Raw genomic sequence first — 19,307 nt, forward strand, 5'->3', positions numbered from 1 at the left:
TGTATGTTACAAGTCCTTGAGATCATTAGCATGTGAATACAGATGGTCTTGCAAATTGTTCTGAAGTACCCTGACCTCTGGATAGTAACCCGTCTCCCAAACAAACAGAACGAAAATAAAACGATTTCTGGAGGTTATTTTACTGCATTGGAACAGTAACTAAACCAGCTGTTGATTTAAAGGGAGGCTCCCATTTTATTGCAGCAGCAGCGTCCTCCACAGGGAGATGAGGTTTCAATTCTTCCGCCTAAATTTCCAACTCGTTACGCCTGCGATTCATCTTGAATGCATGATTTATGGGCTGGCATTACTCAGCTCTCTCCAGAGGTAATTACTGCCCTGTACTGAAAAGAGGAGGACAACGTTGTTCTGTCTCAGCACAAGCAGAACTGCACACACGCACAGAAACACACACAACGACCCACAACAGCTTAATGATGAAACTTGCTTGCCAACACAGTATTAATTAAGGCAAATTGTCAATTGCAAACACAAACAGAGATTATGTCTAATTAGATTTTTACTGCAAGTGTACTTGACCCTGTTTGTATTGCTATTGTCTCTAATCCCAGACTGTCTCCTCAAATCTTAAACATACCATTAAAAAACACCTTTACCATTAGGGCAAAACACGTTTGTCCCTCATTTTGATGAAGAAAACTCAACGCAAACAGGAGAAAACTGCCTTTGCCTCTGATTTTGATGACCTGCTTTGCCCAGTCCTTTACCGTCTGTGTTAGTGCCAGCGTTCGGGGTGTGGCCTCCAGCCACTAGCTGCAGATGCAATACAGTACCAAGTCATTGTGCCTCTTATGCCTTCAGGGACATCTCTTGCATGCTTGAAGGTCGCCCCACTCAAGTAATATCTTGACCCAGCCTTGCTTTGTTTCTGAGAGCTGACAGTCCAAGGCTGTATTGCTGCAGGCTTTCAAAGTGTGAATGGGTACTGTGAAGAGCACCAGTCATTCCAGTTTCTTAATCAGGGATCTGAAGCCCTGCTATTGAGATTTATTTGGATTGCTTGGGTCAGCAGGACAGTAGTGCTCTTCCTGTCTGAGATCTGAGTGAGTGGCTATGGGAAACACAGCTCAGACAGGGGGCTGACAGCTCGGACTCACACACCCTGGAGCCAGCAGAATGAGTCCCCCTCAACTTCCTCACAAAGACAGCTGACCCTCTTCCGGGAATTGTGACTCTGCGAGGAATGAGTAAACACAGCGCGGGCTCGAGCGGAGAGGGTTCAAACAGTCTCTCGGCTCAAGGTTTTTATTTCTCTTTATTCTGTCCATTTTAAATTTGCTGATTCAGCGATATACTGTATAATACCACTCCTGAAAGAATATGTCTGCATAGCAAGTAATATTTAATATGACCTGACAATGGTAGGTAGGTACTGTAGACTACCATATTGATATAAATAAAAGGAGAAAGTGACCCCAAGACAATCAACTTGTTTAAAATAAAAGGCTGCTATCTGTAAACCTGCATTTCCTGGTATGTTCCTATATTTCAGTTTAGTTTTACAAAGATTTCTTAAGAATACAATAAACAATAATAATAATAATAATAATAATAATAATAATAATAATAATAATAATAATAATTTTAGCTGAGCACCCCTTAACACTTTAGTTTTTTTTTTGTAAAAAGGTTACTGTAAGTTGGTGTGTTGGCTATACAAAAAAGAAATACATATATTGTGCTTTTGCTAATGCCCTAATAAAGCCACTTAGTTTCCTTTAAAGAGCATATAATCTGGCATAACATAAAACTAAAGTGATCAAATGTGACATTTAGAGATCACTAAGCATCAGCACTAAGAGCTTCGAGGCTTTAATTGAAATGATAATAAACAACACCACGGTATTCACGGACACTAGACACCAAGAACCACAGCAAATACCACGGGGGCATGTCTAAGATACCTACAGTGTATTCTACACATGCTACGTAGTCCTTGTACAGAAGCATGGTATTCTTTAATTGAGAGATATCAGAGTACAGCTCACCCATATAAACCTTTATAATGCTGTGGACGAGGGCTGTACAGTAACATTCAAAAGTAAGGATATTCATACAACTCAGAGGAACGGTAGAAGGAACCTTGGGTAAGGTAACACAGGCTCGGCTATAACAAACCTTCACACAATATCGTTCATCTCTGCACTGTGAAATACCTTCCTGGCCTGTTAGCTGATAGATACAAGTGTGGGTGGCTCAAGTCACTCAGTTCATGTTCTGTCACACACATCTGGAATCTCTGGTGCATTGTCAAATACCATTCAATACTGCATCAGACTCAAGAGAAATAAGATCAGAAGATCATATTGCAGAAATGACAGAGGAATGAACAATCCGAGGATTCCGTTTAAGTGTGTGCCTGGTAAAGGGATTTTTTTTTTTTTTTTTTACCAGTTCTTACTTTTAATTCACCAAAGTCCTGTAATATTTGCAGCCTATTCCTTTTAAGCAAAAACGTTCAATATAAACCAACAGTATTTTGAAACACAGTAACGACAGAACTGCAGAGTACTTACAGCAGGAATCCCTTTTGCAGTATTACTTCATTGCACTGCATACGGCATAAATAAAACACAAGGAATTTGAATGCAAAACCTGAGCCCGTCGTCATGGCAAACCCCTACCATCAGTTCCAATTGTACTGGTGACCAGCTCTGCCACTGCTGGGTGTCAGTGTGAATGGGCACTGGCTCTGCTCCACAGTCTGCAATGTGTGTTCCCTGGCTTGCAGCTGTCTTCACAATACGCTGCTATTACTAGGATTCCCCTGATCCTGTCGCTTTGACGTGAACGTGGCTGTACAATGACGCACAGTAAATAAACACAGGATACCTCTGTCACTCCCTCCCTGCTAGCCGATAAGCTTTGCGCACCTTTAAAAAATAAAAATAAAAAAGAAGAAAAACGGGATAGTTTGTGCTCCGCACCCCCTCCTCGGAAGCACAGTTCTTTTTTTTCCATCGATTTATTTTGTTGGGGCTTTGGGGTGATGCTTAATGAGGTCCCATAGCCCTGATTCCTGGGGGATCTATTCAGTTTTATGATAGCAGTATATACTGCTGCCTGTGCCTCATATTTCAGCTGAACTGGAGGGATGTTGGATCAGGAAATGCCCCCCCAGGAGATTTTTCAGGATTCAATGGAATGATACAGTCGACTCCAATCCAACGCCTGGGCTATTAAGGCAAACGGTACAGATGCTCACTTTGTGGTATTTTTTTTATGTTTTTTTTAATGACAGAGATGGATCTCGATACTGTTGCACAGTCGAGGGAGATTTGTTTGACCCCCTTAATTGCTTTAGAAAAAGACAGCGGTGGTTCAAGATTGAACATGTTTAGGAGTTTTTAAGATCCACTATAGGTTAGCTCATTGAAACAGACCTTAAAAAATTTTTGCCCATCCTATGAGCAACAGTAACAAAAAAAAATAATTTGCATTACTTTTTAAGGTATTTCTGTACAGTGTTTTTATAAAATGTTTTTAATAATCTCCAGCTGTCTTCTGGGTTTATGTAAATTATTAGAGATCATGGTGCCAATGTCCTGTAGCTGCACTCAACGCACAACCTCAAAACCGCATTTACTTTGAGAAATCAAATCAGACCACAGCATTTCCCTCTCCACAATAACGAGTGTAAAAGCATCCAGTCTTTTAGTTCTACAAGACTCTTCAAGCTTTGGTATCTTATTTCTTCTATATGGTGCGGACATACAAATACTGCGTCCCAACTCGAAAGTCTGTACACAAACAGTTAGGACTAGTTCTTTAAAGCAGCCACACTCCAGTATCTCCAGACGCAGTGAGGGTGTCTTGCATTTCCCTGTGCACAGTGTTTTCCCCTCTGGGTTACTTTCTAAATATAAAACCAAGGCTGACTAAGCCTTCCATCAAACCGGATCCCCAGGGACCTGCACTCACACTAGGCCACGCACACTTCCCAGCGCTACGAGGCAGAACGGATTTCATTTGAGTCTAAAGGACCCCACCCATGCCATGGCATGTTGGAAAACTAAATCTGCAAGAGATGAGTAACGGAAGGGAAAAGCATTACAACACCCCCCTGCCCTCATCCACCCCTTTCTAATGAATGAGTCACAAGTAAACCTGTCAGAGTGGTTCTTTGAGCATCACTCCAGTCTGTCGGTGGCTGTGTGTTCTGTACCTTGCCAACGGCTTCTCTGTAATGGTACTGAGTGACCATTCAAGCTAGAGCACACAGGCTGTTACAATGGCTGAAATCCACTTGTTCCCCGCAGTATATTGTATGCTTGTACAGTATCACAGTATTACAGAGCTACACTCCAAGGACAGTAATGAAATCCCTCAGTATCATGCTGGAGTTCTCTGGGATTTTCAAGATCCTTGTGTTGAGGGATGGAAGGCTGGCTGTGCATGAAGCCACGTACTGTACTTTCATAAAACACTTTTCACAAGTCCTTTTAATAAAGAAAGGATTAAGCACTCTTATTACGTGGGCTGCAACGGGAGACAGAGCTTATTACTGGTTTGACTGGCTTTTATAGCTCTTCCGGCTTAATTTTTTTTTTTTCTTATTAAACCTTAATGCCAAATCCAATTTAGTTCAACATGCAATTTTTTAATGTTAAAACATTACGGGGTCTATTTTAATGATCTAAGCAGTGGCTGACCTAAATACAGCCGCTCTTTAACTCTGTGTTAATCCTGCTGGTGTGTATTGACTCACTTATTAGCAATACTACCTTCATAAAAGTTTACCACAGTAAAAAATGAAGCAAAGTGTAACAAAGCATAGTGAAAGTGGTAGAACATAAATCATTGTAAAGAATAGCGAGGTATGGTAAAACACAATAATAAACAGGGTAAACTATGATAAATTTATAGTATAACCACGGGAAAAGCAAAAAACAAAACAGTAGTGCTTAACTATTGTCAAACTATCGCTTTTCAGTGGGAAAAACTGTTTGCATTTGTACAGCAGTTATACAGATAGCAAGCAGAGTGATGTTAGGCTGGAATTGCATTGATGGGATCTCTGAGTGACAAAGCATGAGAGTATGGAACACTAACATTTTAATATGCAGTCCGAGTGTTGAGTGACATTGCAGTTTCATAGTGGGACCCAAATAAATGCAGTTTTCGTGCTGCTGTTTTTCATATTCGGTTCACTCGCGTTTACTAAAGGGACTAAACAGAAAGACCCCATTGACAGGATAATATACAGCAGAAAATATCTTGTGCGACCACAGGCTCAAACACAGGAAACAAATACAATAAGATGTTATTCAATTCTGTTGGTCTCTCTCTGTCTCCCACAGACACTTTACAGTCCCAGCACGACAGGTTTTAATTACTCCACGCATGCTTTGAGAAATAATGGACATGCAGGTTAATTAAAAAACAGCAACAAATTATTCACTTTATATTCAGCTCCTGCCTAACCATGCGTCACAAAAAACACAGCTACCAATTAACAAATGATAATATACAAACGCCATAGATATTCAAGGACCAGGGCAATTCAGATCCACGTGTGCCCGGTTCTGATGGGATCTTTGTGGTCCGAAATGCTTGCCAGTCCTGTTCCTTGACCCGAACACTAGAAAAGATTGTCCCAGCAGTTTACATACACACACACACACACACACACACACACACACACACACACACACACACACACACACACACTCAACTCAATAGAATATTCCTTTATAACATCCAAATAATTGCTCAAACCAAAAGCCAGCATACAGATTACATTGCCAGGGCTGACCTGTGGCTAGCATGCAGACTTTGTTCTCAGAACAGACACAAATTCATACCTCAACAACTACAGGTACTCTGGAGATCATTTGCAGAAAGGAAAGCACCTGCATCCACTACGGATTTTTAATAAATACCTCCATTATCTAACGTCACTTGACAGTTCTTTATAGCTTCTACTGTGGGGTTGTTTTAGAGATTTATAATGAAGACATTTCAAATAAGTACTTCTGAACGGCTCTAATTCCACACAGCCTACAATCTGCTCTCAGCCACCCCTGAGCAGACAGACCTGCACTTTATACACGTTCAAATTACAGCAGCAAACCCACTCGGGATTTCTTCAGGATCAATATATAGATCCTTATAGCAGTCCTGAATGCACGATGCACTGCTTCCAACATGAAATGATCCATCAACACAATCTACATGAACCATCAGCATGACCTGATAACCTGCAATTCACAATCCAACTACTACTCATTAGCTACAGTTCTGTAGTCTTAGGAAAACTGCTGTGTGTGTGTGTGTGTAACAGATTGCAATAGATTATGGAAAAAGAGCCTTTTGCCATGTCTGCTTTATCTTGCAGTCTGGGTTCTAGCTCGTAATCAGTTTTCATAGCAAGACACATCAGGGGAATCAAAGCTTAGATGCCGCTGTTTGTTTGTAAAAGGAAAACAACGGTGAAACACCACCGGAGTCGCTTCATAGTAGTGATGCTGTAACATTACTGTCATGCCTACAGTTAGCTCTTTTCTCTCAAGCATCAACTTTTTCGGAAAGGTAAAACTCACCAAGTAAAGTTACCAAACCAGGAAAAAAAAAAAAAAAAAAAAAAAGGCGCTTATACTTCTTTCTTATTCGTTTTAGAATTGTATTTGTTTTTTTTGTTGTTTTTTTTTTACTTTTAGAAAAAAAAGTGCTAATGACAAGTTTGGTAGTAAATATCTAGCTCTTTTATTTTGAAATCTAAATTGCTAGCTTATACTAGTTTCAGAACTACCTTTCATCAAGTACTGTATATTAGTAAAAAGATCAGGAGTTGTTCTACGTTTCTAGTTACTAACCCTGCAGATGTAGATGTGACTTCTTCATGCTGTGATGAGTTACAGTAATACAGAGCAGGGAGGTTCTGAAACTCAGGTGTGGGCTTGTGTGAGTTTCAAACCCAGTTGATAGAAGGTCTCCCCAAGCCTTCTAAACACACAGCTCGGAACACTGCAATGGCTGGAACATCAGGAATGGTTGGGTTTCAGACCCACTGGAGGCTCAAGAGCTAAGCCCCAGATTACAGTTCCATCTGTTTGAATCAAATCAAATGACTGTATTTTGTTTCCATGCGCTTGGACCAGTTTCAAAGAAAATAAAAATAAGACTTCAGTGACTGGAGTAAAGGGAAGAACTCAAGATTGTCTGTTACTGCTCTGTTTTAAAAGTTCCCAAGTCAGGACTGATTTTGTGAAACTGTTTTCAACTGTTATAAAGAGGGTTTTTTAGTTTTTATATATTTTTTAAAAACACCATTTAGGGTGTAGCTAGAACATCGAGAACCTTACAGGCAAGGATTCTTATTAACCCACAGTAAATATCACTACATCTAATGGTTTAGAGACAGAAATAGACTAAAGAGACTCAGTCTTACAAGTGCCAGAAGCCCAAGGGACAAAAAATCATAATTCTAAACTTGTGCTGAGAAATCTCATACCCAGTTTCTCCACAAATGGATGAGTTGTGCTCAAGACAAAGCTTAATATAAGATAGCGTGACATCCATCCATCCATCCACCCATCCATTTATCTATTTTACAGGTTCTGTCACTATCTCTGTCTCAAAAGATATGCATCACCCACTTGTGGATAATTCTTAGCGGACCTGAAAGTGTTGAAGTTGGCATCTGGACAGGAAAGGAAAGAACGTTTTTGATCGTTTCAGTCTCCGATTCCCATTCCACATGACTGATTGGGGTTCTGGCTACCCGGTACACAATCCCACGTAGTGTGAAACCACACTGGGTCGTTCCCTTTCAGAAAAAACAAAAATACTAAATGACGATTTCAAGTAAACAGCTTTCAGAATCTATCCCACAATGTACTTCATGTAAATAACCAAGGGAACTCATGCATATTTGTGGTGAACATTTGAATGCGTTTAAACAGGAATCAAGCACAGTTATCTAAGAGTCTGAAAGTTCTCAGCTCCATTACTGCAGATACTACCAATACACAACGCCGGTGTCACTTAAACCCCAAATTACAAGCGTCTATTCTGGACTAAATGAAAGTAAATTGTGGTGTACCAACCCTTTAAAGGAGTTGCATGGGCTTTCATGTTAGTCAGGTATTTAATAACCACTCCAGCCAGCTCTTTATCGAACAGCAAGGCGTGTAGAAGTTCAGGGATCACCAAACACATTCTCCAGTTGGGAGGTGCTTGCAGTGAAGCCTGGCTTCCTTGATTCCTCTGGCATTACTAAATGCTGTGATGGGGTGGAAAGAGAATAATGAAGCCAGGACGAAAGACATTCCAGATCAGAACTAGTTCATCCAAGATTCCATTCCACACTCTCATCAACATGTACGATGATCAACAGAAAAGCATGGGCTACAGGAGCTCACAGCCGAAGAGTTGTTCACGGCCATCCTCAAGCGAGAGAAATTACAACAGCGCACCGTGAACCGTTCATGGGGTATTCCGTTTATAGATCAAGCACAATGTATGGAAAAGAAAGTCTGTATAATCTTAAATTAAACAGCTGAATTTGGAGAACTGCTCTCCTTAGATCTGCAGCTGAAAAGCAATCTGGAACACCGCGATATGCCTGGTCATTTCAATGAATGCTAGGCAGATTTCAAAATCTGGTTAAAAAAAATAATATAAAACATCTTTTTTTTTTTTTTTTTTTTTAAAGTGGATCATAGTCTGCATTCATTAAAATGAACCCCCTGCTTTTCACCTAGAGCAGTTACTAGGGCTGCAATTGGACTCCGTTAATTGATAGATTCTCAATGAAAACCTCATGAAGTGATGCCAGCTCATCCCAGGAATAATCTCATTACATGAGTGGCATCACAAGCTTTCCACACTCATGGAATATTTCTGAACTGCCCTCTCAGACCCGTCACGTATCCTCCATTTCACACTTAACATGTTTTATGCCGATTCTGCTCTGCAAAGCAGGGCAGTTACATTAGAAAACGTACACTTGACATGCCCACACAAACATTTCAGCAATTACGAAAGACGCTTGGTTACCTTCCTTTATGAATATGCCACCGCAGAAATATGCATTTATCTATACTCACTCCCACTCCTCACTCTCTCCCTCACCCTCCCCCAGTCAAAATGACATAACAATAACCCAAATCATGATTTTTACCCTCAAACACAGATTCCAGTGGCCCCTGGCTTTTTTTTCCTTCTTGTTTGCCTGCTCATAGTTCTCGCCTGCGTCAGTAAAAAATAATAAAAAAAAAAAAAGATGCTGGAATATTGCAAACATGAATAAGATGTGGCATCCATACAGCTGTGATGTATCTGTGTTCCTGCAGGCACTTGGGCAGCAGGATACACTGCACAGCAACAAATCAGAACATCACGCCTCAGTAGTTACATTAACCTACCCCTGCCACAAATGATCAACTTTTATTTTTCCAGAGCGAATACCGCTTTCAGTTCTTATTAACCTGACCGTAATGGCCAGACAAGCACGATTCAGAGCACGTCGCTAGCAGAGGAGAAATGGAAAATGAATGAGCAAACATAAGCAGAGCTAATGATTTCCCACCTGGAAGAATTACTGTCATCCCTTTCCCCCTGCTGCTCCTCTGTAACCTTTATGACATCACTCTCCTAGGCTTGTTGCCTTGGTTACCGAGTGTCTCATTCATGTAGTCTTCCGGAAGGGGCAGTGGCTTGCCTTCTATTTAAGTGTGCTTCCTTTCCTCTGCTAGCCCACCACCACCTGTGGCTTCCTCGAGAGAGAGAGGGAGCACTGGCCTTTCTTTAAACCCCTCTCAAAGATTCAGGTCTTAATATTCATGTCTGCCAGTTGCTCTCATTCCTCACTCAACGTCTCCTCTCAATGAACCCAAACCACTGCTGGTTTTAAAGCGCAACAGACACACAAAAGGGAAAAGGTTAGACAATGAATCAAGTATAAGTTGTTGATTTTTTAGGTAATCTGTAGCTAACCTGGTCTTGACTGCTTGAACGGTTAATATCATTACAAACCAGTCATGATGACTTACTGTGCACCACAGCGGATGTCTGTGCTGGATGTCTGCGCTCCACCTCCCAGCTGAGGAAGGGTTAAGACAGTAACCCTAAACATCCGGCCAGAAATTCCAAACAAGACCCGCAGACAAGGATACGGAAACTATTTATAAAACCACAGCATAATATTATATTAAGCAGACAGAGCTTTAAATCCTTTCACGCATACTTACTTAGTATGTATGTGTGTATTATTATTATTATTATTATTATTATTATTATTATTATTATTATTATTATTACTACTGTATTACAATTTCATACATTATATTTACATTTCAAAAGTCAATCCTGTCCTGGAGGTGTCTCCCCATGGGTTTTTTAAATGTATTCATGGAGTTTCATTGGACAGCGCCTTATACTACCGGCAGGGCAGAGGTTACTGTGTTTCCTGCTGAACTAAACTCACTGCTAGTTAGCAAACACAAGGTACAAAATAGATTTAAAAGGTCTATTTGCAGCCTGTTTGTGAAGGTATACAGTATGCTTCCAAAAGCTGGAGCACCTTTGTCATCTTGAACTGAACTGATGGTGCAAGAATTATTATGTACAGGACCAGTAATCACAGACTGTGAGGTTTACAAGACAGAATCGGTCTTTATGAAATACAAACTTCCGACAAACAATAACTGAGAATGTGTGTTCATAAATAGCGGGTCTGTTTAGCCCCAGGGGTTTCACCTATTTTATGAATTCAACCACAGCAATCGAAAAGGAGCTAGAAAAGTTCATGGAATTAGTATTACAGTTCTACTGAAAATCTTGTTGTTCATCCAGTTAAACTTTTAAACAGACACACCCTTTGTTATGCTGTGACCTTAGCACAGGGGGAGAAACACAATGGCTAAGGGAAGCTAGTCTGTGAGACGTTTTCCTTCACTGTAATTGTAAGCGAAAAGAAAACATGTTAAAGCGGGCAGCAGAACTGGTTTCAATTGTAATTGGAAATGTGCAATTTATAATTAATAGCAGTTACAATGGAATTGTAATTATAATTGAGCCTGCGTAATTGTAATTGTAATTATACCACATAATTGATCGATTGCAGTTCAGTTCCGCATCTATTTGTCATTGAATCATTATTCTTGTATTTTCAACCACTTTTGGTGACCCCATATGTTTGAAAAAAAAAAAAAAGTTGCTATTTGTACCCGAGATTATTGCTTGGTTGTTTAGATAACAATATGTTAATGTGGGTAGTTGTTTGTTACTTTTTAGTGTAATTGTAATTAAAATTGAAATTACTGCAGAATAATGGAAGTGACTCCCACCTGCTAAATTCACATTAGTTCAGTAATTACAGTCCCCGTGAAACAGGTTAAGCAACTACTGCCCAAGGCTACCACTTTACATTATTAGTGCCTTGCTTTTACAGTAATTGCAGCATTTAGATTTAATTGTGTCCTAGTAGTTGTGCTGTATACATTTTTTTTAGCTTTGGCTAATTGTTTTGGTTTATTTATTTTGTAAACCTCAATTCTGCTCACAGCTGAGAAAGCAGTATTTATTTATGTCACTCAGATATGCAGCATGTTCAGTATTCAGATTCAATGGCTTCAGCTTTACTGCCTACAAAAGGTATGCATGCAGAAGAAATTGTATCTTTGAACAATACAAAATGTCTCTCCAGGAAATTTAAACAATGTCACTCCCTGGCTCCCAGTGGAAATCAATACCTGTATGCGCTATTCCAAGACACCTAGGCTCCTTACCACTGCTAAAAATCAATTCCAGATACTGATTATTGTAATATTATTGATATTTTTTTTAGTGTTGATTTTAAATCTTTAAATCTTCTTGGAAAAATAAAAATCAATAAAAAAAGCATTTATTTTTAGATCTAACAAAAGCACCAGCCACTGGTCGAACTGTGATTGATGTGTTGTAATACTGGCCCTTAATATCAAAAGTGTCTTCTGTCAGTCCGAAACTCGCTTTCTCCGACTCTTATCCCGAACGTTGTTTCCATCAAAAAAATTAAACACTTTTCTGCTCTTTTGGAAAACATGGAAAATAATATTTAATGTAATATAATGTAATAAAGAAAAGGTTTTGTTTCCATTATATTTAGCAGTCAGTAATCAGTAAAGGAGTTCAGTGCCTACCTCTCCATGAAAAACAAAATACAGCAACGCTTAGTGTAATTCAATCTAAGTCATGCAAACACCTGTTTTATGCTCAGGTCAGATCTACATTCAGATCACCTGCCTGCAGTTTTTCAGTGTGTCTCAGGCTAGCTGATGGAAAAGTCCTTGCATGTTATAGATGTGACGTAATAGGGCAGCAGTGCTGTGCAGCAGCAAGACCAGCTAAAGGCTTTATTCCCTGGACATTTTACATACGCAGCAAAAATAGAAGGGGCCCTGGAATGTTTAAAGATGCAGAAGCTAAGACTTTTCAAAAGCAGGCTAGAATACAGAAACAAAGCCTTAGTTTACACCCAGTTCTTTGAAATGTTGTAAGGAATTAAGAGATTCAATTAAGAGGAGCTGGACTAAACTGCTCTCATGGAATGCTGTAGAACTGAAACTGTCAGTGCCTGACGTTTAACTTGAACTCCCCACCCAGGGCACCCCTGAAAACAAAACAAGGTTTTATTATACTGCACAAGGATTCACTTTCAGTCACAACCCACACGGGCTAGAACTGAAAAGAGCTAGCTTTCTTTCTTCTTACATAGTAACTGTAAAAATGAGCTATTGCATCAAACAGGTGACCTGTGTCTAATGAGAATATCACAGAATATATTCCTTCACATGCCATTTGATACTCCAGTCTACTGCAGCACTGTGCAAAGGAATGTCATTTTTCCGGTTTTGTATACATGACATTAGCAAAATCTACAATACTGTAACCACACGCCTATCCCCTTCCACCACAACAGATAACAGGAAACACCGAACAAGCAAGCACTTGGGAAACTGATACAATGCACTATGTGCCTGAAAGCTGTAACACTGACACTGTAGCAAACGTGTGTGTCCAATGTTTGCCAGCCAGGATTAGCCAAGGAGCTCCTCTGATTACCAGCATCAAGACAACCCACACAAAACGACCTGCAAAACGCATTGTTTCTTGAAGCCCGAGGTCACCAAATACAAAGGGTAAAGAAAAGAACATATGGGATAAATGATCAAACGGGCAGAGGCGAAATAAAACAGCTTCCATTATAAAGAAAGGGGTCTATTTGTGCAGGGGGGGGGGGGGGGGGGGGGGGGCGGCGTTTAAGGCCTCCCACTTGCGTTACACGATGATGTGATGTATTGCATTCGGCTATTGCCAAATGTAGGTTAGAAAAATAGGGACTACTGCAAATCGGCCATGAACAATCATTTTACAACCACTTAACAGGTAAATCAGTTACATACCGCAGTGTCAATACGTATTTATTACAAATGCGGTACATGTCAGGAGCCATGCAAATCATGGTTGATTGGCGGAAAGTGTGTGGGCAATTTGCCACAGTAGCAGCACTGCAAAGACAACATTTGTCATGATTGCGCATTCACCTAAATGGTTCATATGTATGGTCTTTAACGAGAACTGAATCGCACACGACATTTGTAAAGTCAAGACACAATGTTGACGATCTGTACCGGCTGCACTGATTCATCAGTGTCAATATGTCTTCCCAATATTGTGAGCACGCATCACGACACTGCAACAGTGCAATGAATGACCTAGTACATCCGATGTTAATGCGGCTTTAAAAATATTAACATTGCCCCCCCCAAATCAAATACATATAGGGCACTATAATTACCAATACAGTACGAATGCTGTATTGTTTGTAAAGTATGCTATTACTTTTCATCCCCCCCCAAACCCGTTTTATTTTTCTCTAAAAAAAAATCCACTGGAACATTTCAGCTACACAGTTGCGTCCCATACTGTAATGTGGTATATTATTTACGCTGTACTGCTTCCTACTACAGATACATTTATTATGAGCAACAAAGCGTATCACGTCGAAATATGTGCAGTGTGAAAAAAAAAACAACATTGCAGTTATCACAAATTAAGATATTCTACAACTAAGAACAGACTCACAAATGTGCAACATAACCTCTTCTGTCCACCACATCCTGCAAGACTTGATATAAGGCAGGTTTATACGAATATTTGGAATATGTTTAAATTATACAATTATTTTTTCTTACCTGCCCACTGTTTGGTTGGCGAGCTGTCGCATTCGATTAAATTGCTTCTTCATCGTTTATATATTTTTCTCAGCGTTAAGACCATTTAGAGAACCACAAACGGCATTTCTCAATGAGAAACAGCAATGACTCTTCGGCAAGCGGTGATAAAATCCTCACAGTGAAAAGCTCTGTCCTTCATTGCAATGGGAAACACATTGCGAATAAAGAGAAATAGATCATTTCATTTAATTTTCTGTGCCTTTTCCTCTCCCCTGTCTGGAGATGCTGGACCAGCTTCGCCTCTGTGGGCAGAATGACAGCTGAAAACACGCAGACGCAGCTGCCCTAGAGCATGCTGGGAGATGTAGTTGTTTGAAAAAGGCCGTCTAAAACTGCCCATTTTAAACCCACGGGGGACACCATTTCACTGTTAAAATACAGCATATTTACATTCACATTTCCACCTCCCTAAAATGCTAAAAACGTGATCTAGGCCTATATATTGTGGATTGGGTGCAGAATAGGCAATAAGTAATAGCCATACAAAGAACAGTGTCGTCTTTTTAAGTTTCCATATCCTTCTCTTTAATACCATTTTTACTGCTCCCTTCATAATTGTGCATTTGAACTTTTCATTTCAGAGGTGGTACTGAATATGAGAATGGCATTTAAACCTTTCATTGTTATTTAGTAATAAAAATAGTTGCATGTACCTGGCTCTCAACACAGAGGAACAGCCCAGTACCACCCATGTCTGGGATGTAAGAAGCAACATTTTACACAATAAATAAACACAGTGACAAAGCACTGAGGAGGGACATGAACTTATTATTGAACTCATTGAGTTGCTGAGATTTTCCTCTTCTTTTCTGTAAGCATTAATTTCCATTTAGCCACTTAACAGACAGTGAACACCTTCTCTCATATGCTGTGAGCATGCAACACACACAGTCACAGCAAGACAAACAACTCTCTTGGTAGCTAAAGATTCCCAGTTATTATTATCATAAGAAACGGAACCTCCCACTTGTCAATGCATTCTTCAGAGGGATGGTAAGATAATGCAGTGTATCTTGAAGATCAGGTTATTTGGGTAAATGCATGACAAGCATCAGGTACATGCAAATTGTTCTTTATGAGCCACGCCTGTACTTGCTTGTTGGCTTGACAAAAAAAGCACTGGTTTAACTTGAAAAGTAGAAAGGTCCTTTTGTAAATAATACTGTAGCTGCTGATTGTAGTTGGATATATTTGAACCCTTTGGCAATTCCTGCACTTTCAAAATCCTCTCCACCTTAAACTGGTGCAAAAAAACGAAAAGTTCCATCTTACAGCTGTGTGCAGAAATATGATTCATTTCCACAGACGGCTTCATAGAACTGAAGAGAGAAGCAGCAGTGGCCGGATCCTAAGTTATCAACCAGAGCAATATGAGTATGGCATGGCCAGGACATCCGTCCAAATGTATTTTTGCAGAGCATATAGGGCCATCTGGTGGCCAACGGTTATAACTGATATTTCTTCAGTTGGAATTTTAATATATAAAACAGTGCCATCCGGTGGTCAGATGTTTTCATTGCAGCAAGCCGCACCCAAATGGAAAAGAAGCATGGAAAAGCAACATTAACAAAACCTTACTTTGTATATCGTGTTGCAGAGTTCATGTGACAAGCCACAGGTCACTTCCTCAGACCACAAACCTTACTTGCCTCCACACCTGTTTTCTGAAGCATTACTATTATAGAGACCTTTTTCTTGGCAGAGAATGAGGTCAGTTTCACTCAGCCAGTACATCAAAATATGGCTTTGGTTACAGGAAACAACACAGATACAAAGCCGCCCATTTTAAAACAGTGAGGTGCAGCCCAGACCATACATATGTATTACACTGAGATCACATGTTATGCCTTGATTATTATGGGTTGTATCCAACACTGGGTGTAGTGCTGTCAATAGAACTGGGTCATTTTCTTTTGAACTCTCCTTTTCTTGGCCAGTATGTGGAGCCCTGAGTCATACACTGTCTTTCTTATAGGAATGCCGAGCCCCTAAGCATTCCAAATTCACAATGCAAAGCCGTCCCAGATGCAGCAAAAAGCAATTCACAAAATAACCATCAACTACAGACAGTGTATTGAAATGTTTACTGGCAACAGTAAAAGTGTTCCAAAGTCTTGTACAGCAAGTTAAGAGATACATCGCTGATACCTTTGTTGAGACACCAGTGGTAAATGTAACCTTATTTTGCAGGTGCAAATATCAGCTGCTGATAATGTGAAAATGGTTGTAAAAAAAAAAACAATTGTCCTACTGCAAAGGTCTCAAAGCCTGGTCCTGGAGAGTCCCTATCCTGCAGGTTTCTAGGTGTCTTTACATCATCAATGGCTGAAGATCTGGAACACCTGTTAATCTGGACTAAGTAAGCCTATACTTGGTTCAGTTGTTCAATTAAGTAACTGAGAGATGCGTTGAAACGAAACCCAGAAGCCCCAGTAGCTCTCCAGGACCAGGGTTGGAGACCCCTGCCCTACGGATAATATTTCTTCCCTTACATTTTCCGAAATTTGTAGATCTCCCCTTACTCCTGTAAGCCATGCTGTAAATTTGCAGACACTCCCTTGAATGGGAAGCATGGTGCCCAGTGCATTCCTTTATTGGGGTACCTCCTGTGAGTGAAAAATAAACGCAAAACTAGGAGCCTGACAATCCCAAGGCTGTGATTAAATCTTAAACACAAACACAAGCAGACAGGTGGAAAAATTCAGTCTCCGATCTGACAACAGGAATGGGATGATCTCATTTCCATTCACAGTTCTGTCTCAGCCCGCGCAGCCACTATAAAGTCAGTTTCCAGAGATGATCTGAAGAGCACAAGCGCGATTATGTATTCATGGAAAACAATAATGAGAGTCGAAAAGATGAGGGGGAGCGGGATTGGTTCTGTTGAGACGAGTTTACATTGCATTACAGAGGGCTGCCTTATATTATCCAGCTCAAATGAGAAAATAGCGAATCTGCATCTGCTCTGATTGCAATGCTAACGGGGCAGGTAGCTCTGTGTGCTTTTGCAATACAGGGGGTTGGGAGCGTAAAGACGGAATCCGCATGTGAGACGATCTCCACACACGGACACCCCCTAGCGCTTGTTTTTTGAACTGCATCATACTTTTGCGCTCGGTGCTTGCTGCACACATTGCTTACCAGATTCAAACCACTTAAACAGAGACACTTGCTATAAATAGCAGACCGTTTGTTTTGTTGGACTGACTTCAAAAGCTTTCAAATTATATACTATCATAAGTATCATACAACATAGTGTCCTTGCTTATTTTATTGAATGCATTGTTTACAAATGTGTGTGTGTGTGGTTCTGTGATCAGATGCATACTGCTAAGCGATTTGGGTTTGATACCATTCTCCATGCTATAGCAAGTAGTTAAACACCATTTACTCTTAGTTTGATTACTTGATAAAGAGCCTTTCCAGTAAAAGTGACGGAAAACTCAAATGTAATTTGATTGCACAATAACTATGCTTGGAGGACTACACCTGTGGACCACGAGGGGCCTTATAATGCATTTTAACCTGCAAGTACTTCCCCGCGCGGCGGAACTTTGTTCAAACCCTAGAATGGTGCTATGTCATAGTCATTTTGTTAAAACCTGCAAAAATATCAGAATACATTGTTATCATTTAGGCTGATTTATTTAACCGAGCAGTCAGTCAATGAACCTGAGATATGTTTTTATAGTTGCGTACGCTTCTCTCTACACAAAGCTGTCGTAGCATTGCTGTGGTTGTACCTGTCCGTGTAATTGCAGGCTGTTTTAAATAAGGTTTTCCAAGAAAATGGGTGAATAGACATTTAAAAAATACCAGCTATATTTCTCAAAAAAAATAAAAAACTTACTCGCATCATTTTTGAAAATACAGAATCTAGTGATCATCGTGAAAGTTACCGCCATAGAGTTTGTCAGCTTTATGCCACAGCCTGAAATCGAAGTGAGATTTAAATCGATAATTCACAGATCACACAGATGCGTTGTTTTTTAGTATTTTTTCTAAGCTTCTTTTTGTAAAAAGATGGTTGCGCGAGAATTTAATCAGCGGCGCCGCTAGTGTAGTGGTATCATGCAAGATTCCCATTCTTGCGACCCGGGTTCGATTCCCGGGCGGCGCACAAATTTTTCCCCACATTTATTTAAATTTTGCTTCCATTCCGGCTTTATTTATTATTTCAGATTAACATTGGAGGTTGTTTATTTAAAAAAACATATCCAATACAACCCCCCCCCCCCAGGCAACAGTTTTACATCCCTTATAATTATTACCAATATATCTAATAATGTCGCGTTTTGGATAAATGCAAATTCAGTTGTGGTATTATATTGTGTATATATATACTTGGATGTATACATTAATGAATAATAACTACTACAAGCGAATCCCCTTGACATTAGTTTGCACTTGTGCTGCAGTGAAAAGGCTTCAGACGAGCACAGGCACAGCGTCATGTTGCCAAGCAACTTTGAAACAACCCACATTGCAATCCAAATTTGGAAGGAGAATGCCACAGAATGACTACGAGGTGCAAAAGTAGTAAAAATACGATATAACAGATTTGTAGAACACCGTCATCGAGTTCTATTATTAAATGTAAGTATCTCACGTATATTTAAGAATGCGTGTGATGCAAAAAATCTACATACATTGTTTCAATGAAAAAGCAATTGCTGTGCAAACTTGATTTTTAAACAGTGAATATAGCAGCTTTAGTCTCAAGATTTTTAGTCTTTCAGTTTTTTGTTTTTAACGTAATATTTTTTTTTCCGCCAGTAGCAGAAAGTAGCGAAATAACTGTATGTAAAGTGGACTCGGCAAAATTCTATTGAATTTCTGTTTCAGACTCTAGGACACCAGGGGGAAGAGAAGGGGCTCTACTTTGATGACTGGCACATCTTCTCGGGGAGAGAGGACGGATACGTCAAGGCGTGGAGCATGCACCCGCAATTCAACAGGTGCCTGAGGACTTTCAGACACCCAAAGTAAGTCCACAGCTAAAGAATCGGGCCGAGGGTCTTCATTACGTCTGTCTTGCAGTGAGCACTCTGTGCTGGAGCGTGT

At 40.0% G+C, this 19,307-nt stretch overlaps 1 protein-coding gene and 1 non-coding gene across 7 annotated transcripts in view; one reads left to right on the forward strand and one right to left on the reverse strand.

Moving 5' to 3' along the window:
* The window catches only part of LOC117422845 (rho GTPase-activating protein 44-like), a 43,287-nt gene extending 28,734 nt beyond the window's left edge, over positions 1-14,553 (reverse strand). For 3 of the 6 annotated variants that reach the window (XM_034038045.3, XM_034038044.3, XM_034038046.3), the window contains exon 1: positions 14,202-14,553. In XM_034038045.3, the coding sequence (XP_033893936.3) occupies positions 14,202-14,254 (53 nt within the window). In that variant the 5' untranslated portion in view covers positions 14,255-14,553. The remainder of the gene's footprint in view (positions 1-14,201) is intronic. The other 3 variants (XM_058989778.1, XM_034038047.3, XM_034038048.3) reach the window with 3 other exon arrangements.
* A 3,739-nt stretch (positions 14,554-18,292) lies between these two features.
* trnag-ccc (transfer RNA glycine (anticodon CCC)) lies at positions 18,293-18,363 on the forward strand. Its single transcript has one exon. It is a non-coding gene; the product is annotated as a tRNA-Gly (tRNA).
* The last annotated feature ends 944 nt before the right edge of the window (positions 18,364-19,307 follow it).

The sequence above is a fragment of the Acipenser ruthenus genome, chromosome 17 (assembly GCF_902713425.1).
Source record: "Acipenser ruthenus chromosome 17, fAciRut3.2 maternal haplotype, whole genome shotgun sequence".
NCBI classification, from domain to species: Eukaryota; Metazoa; Chordata; class Actinopteri; order Acipenseriformes; family Acipenseridae; genus Acipenser; species Acipenser ruthenus.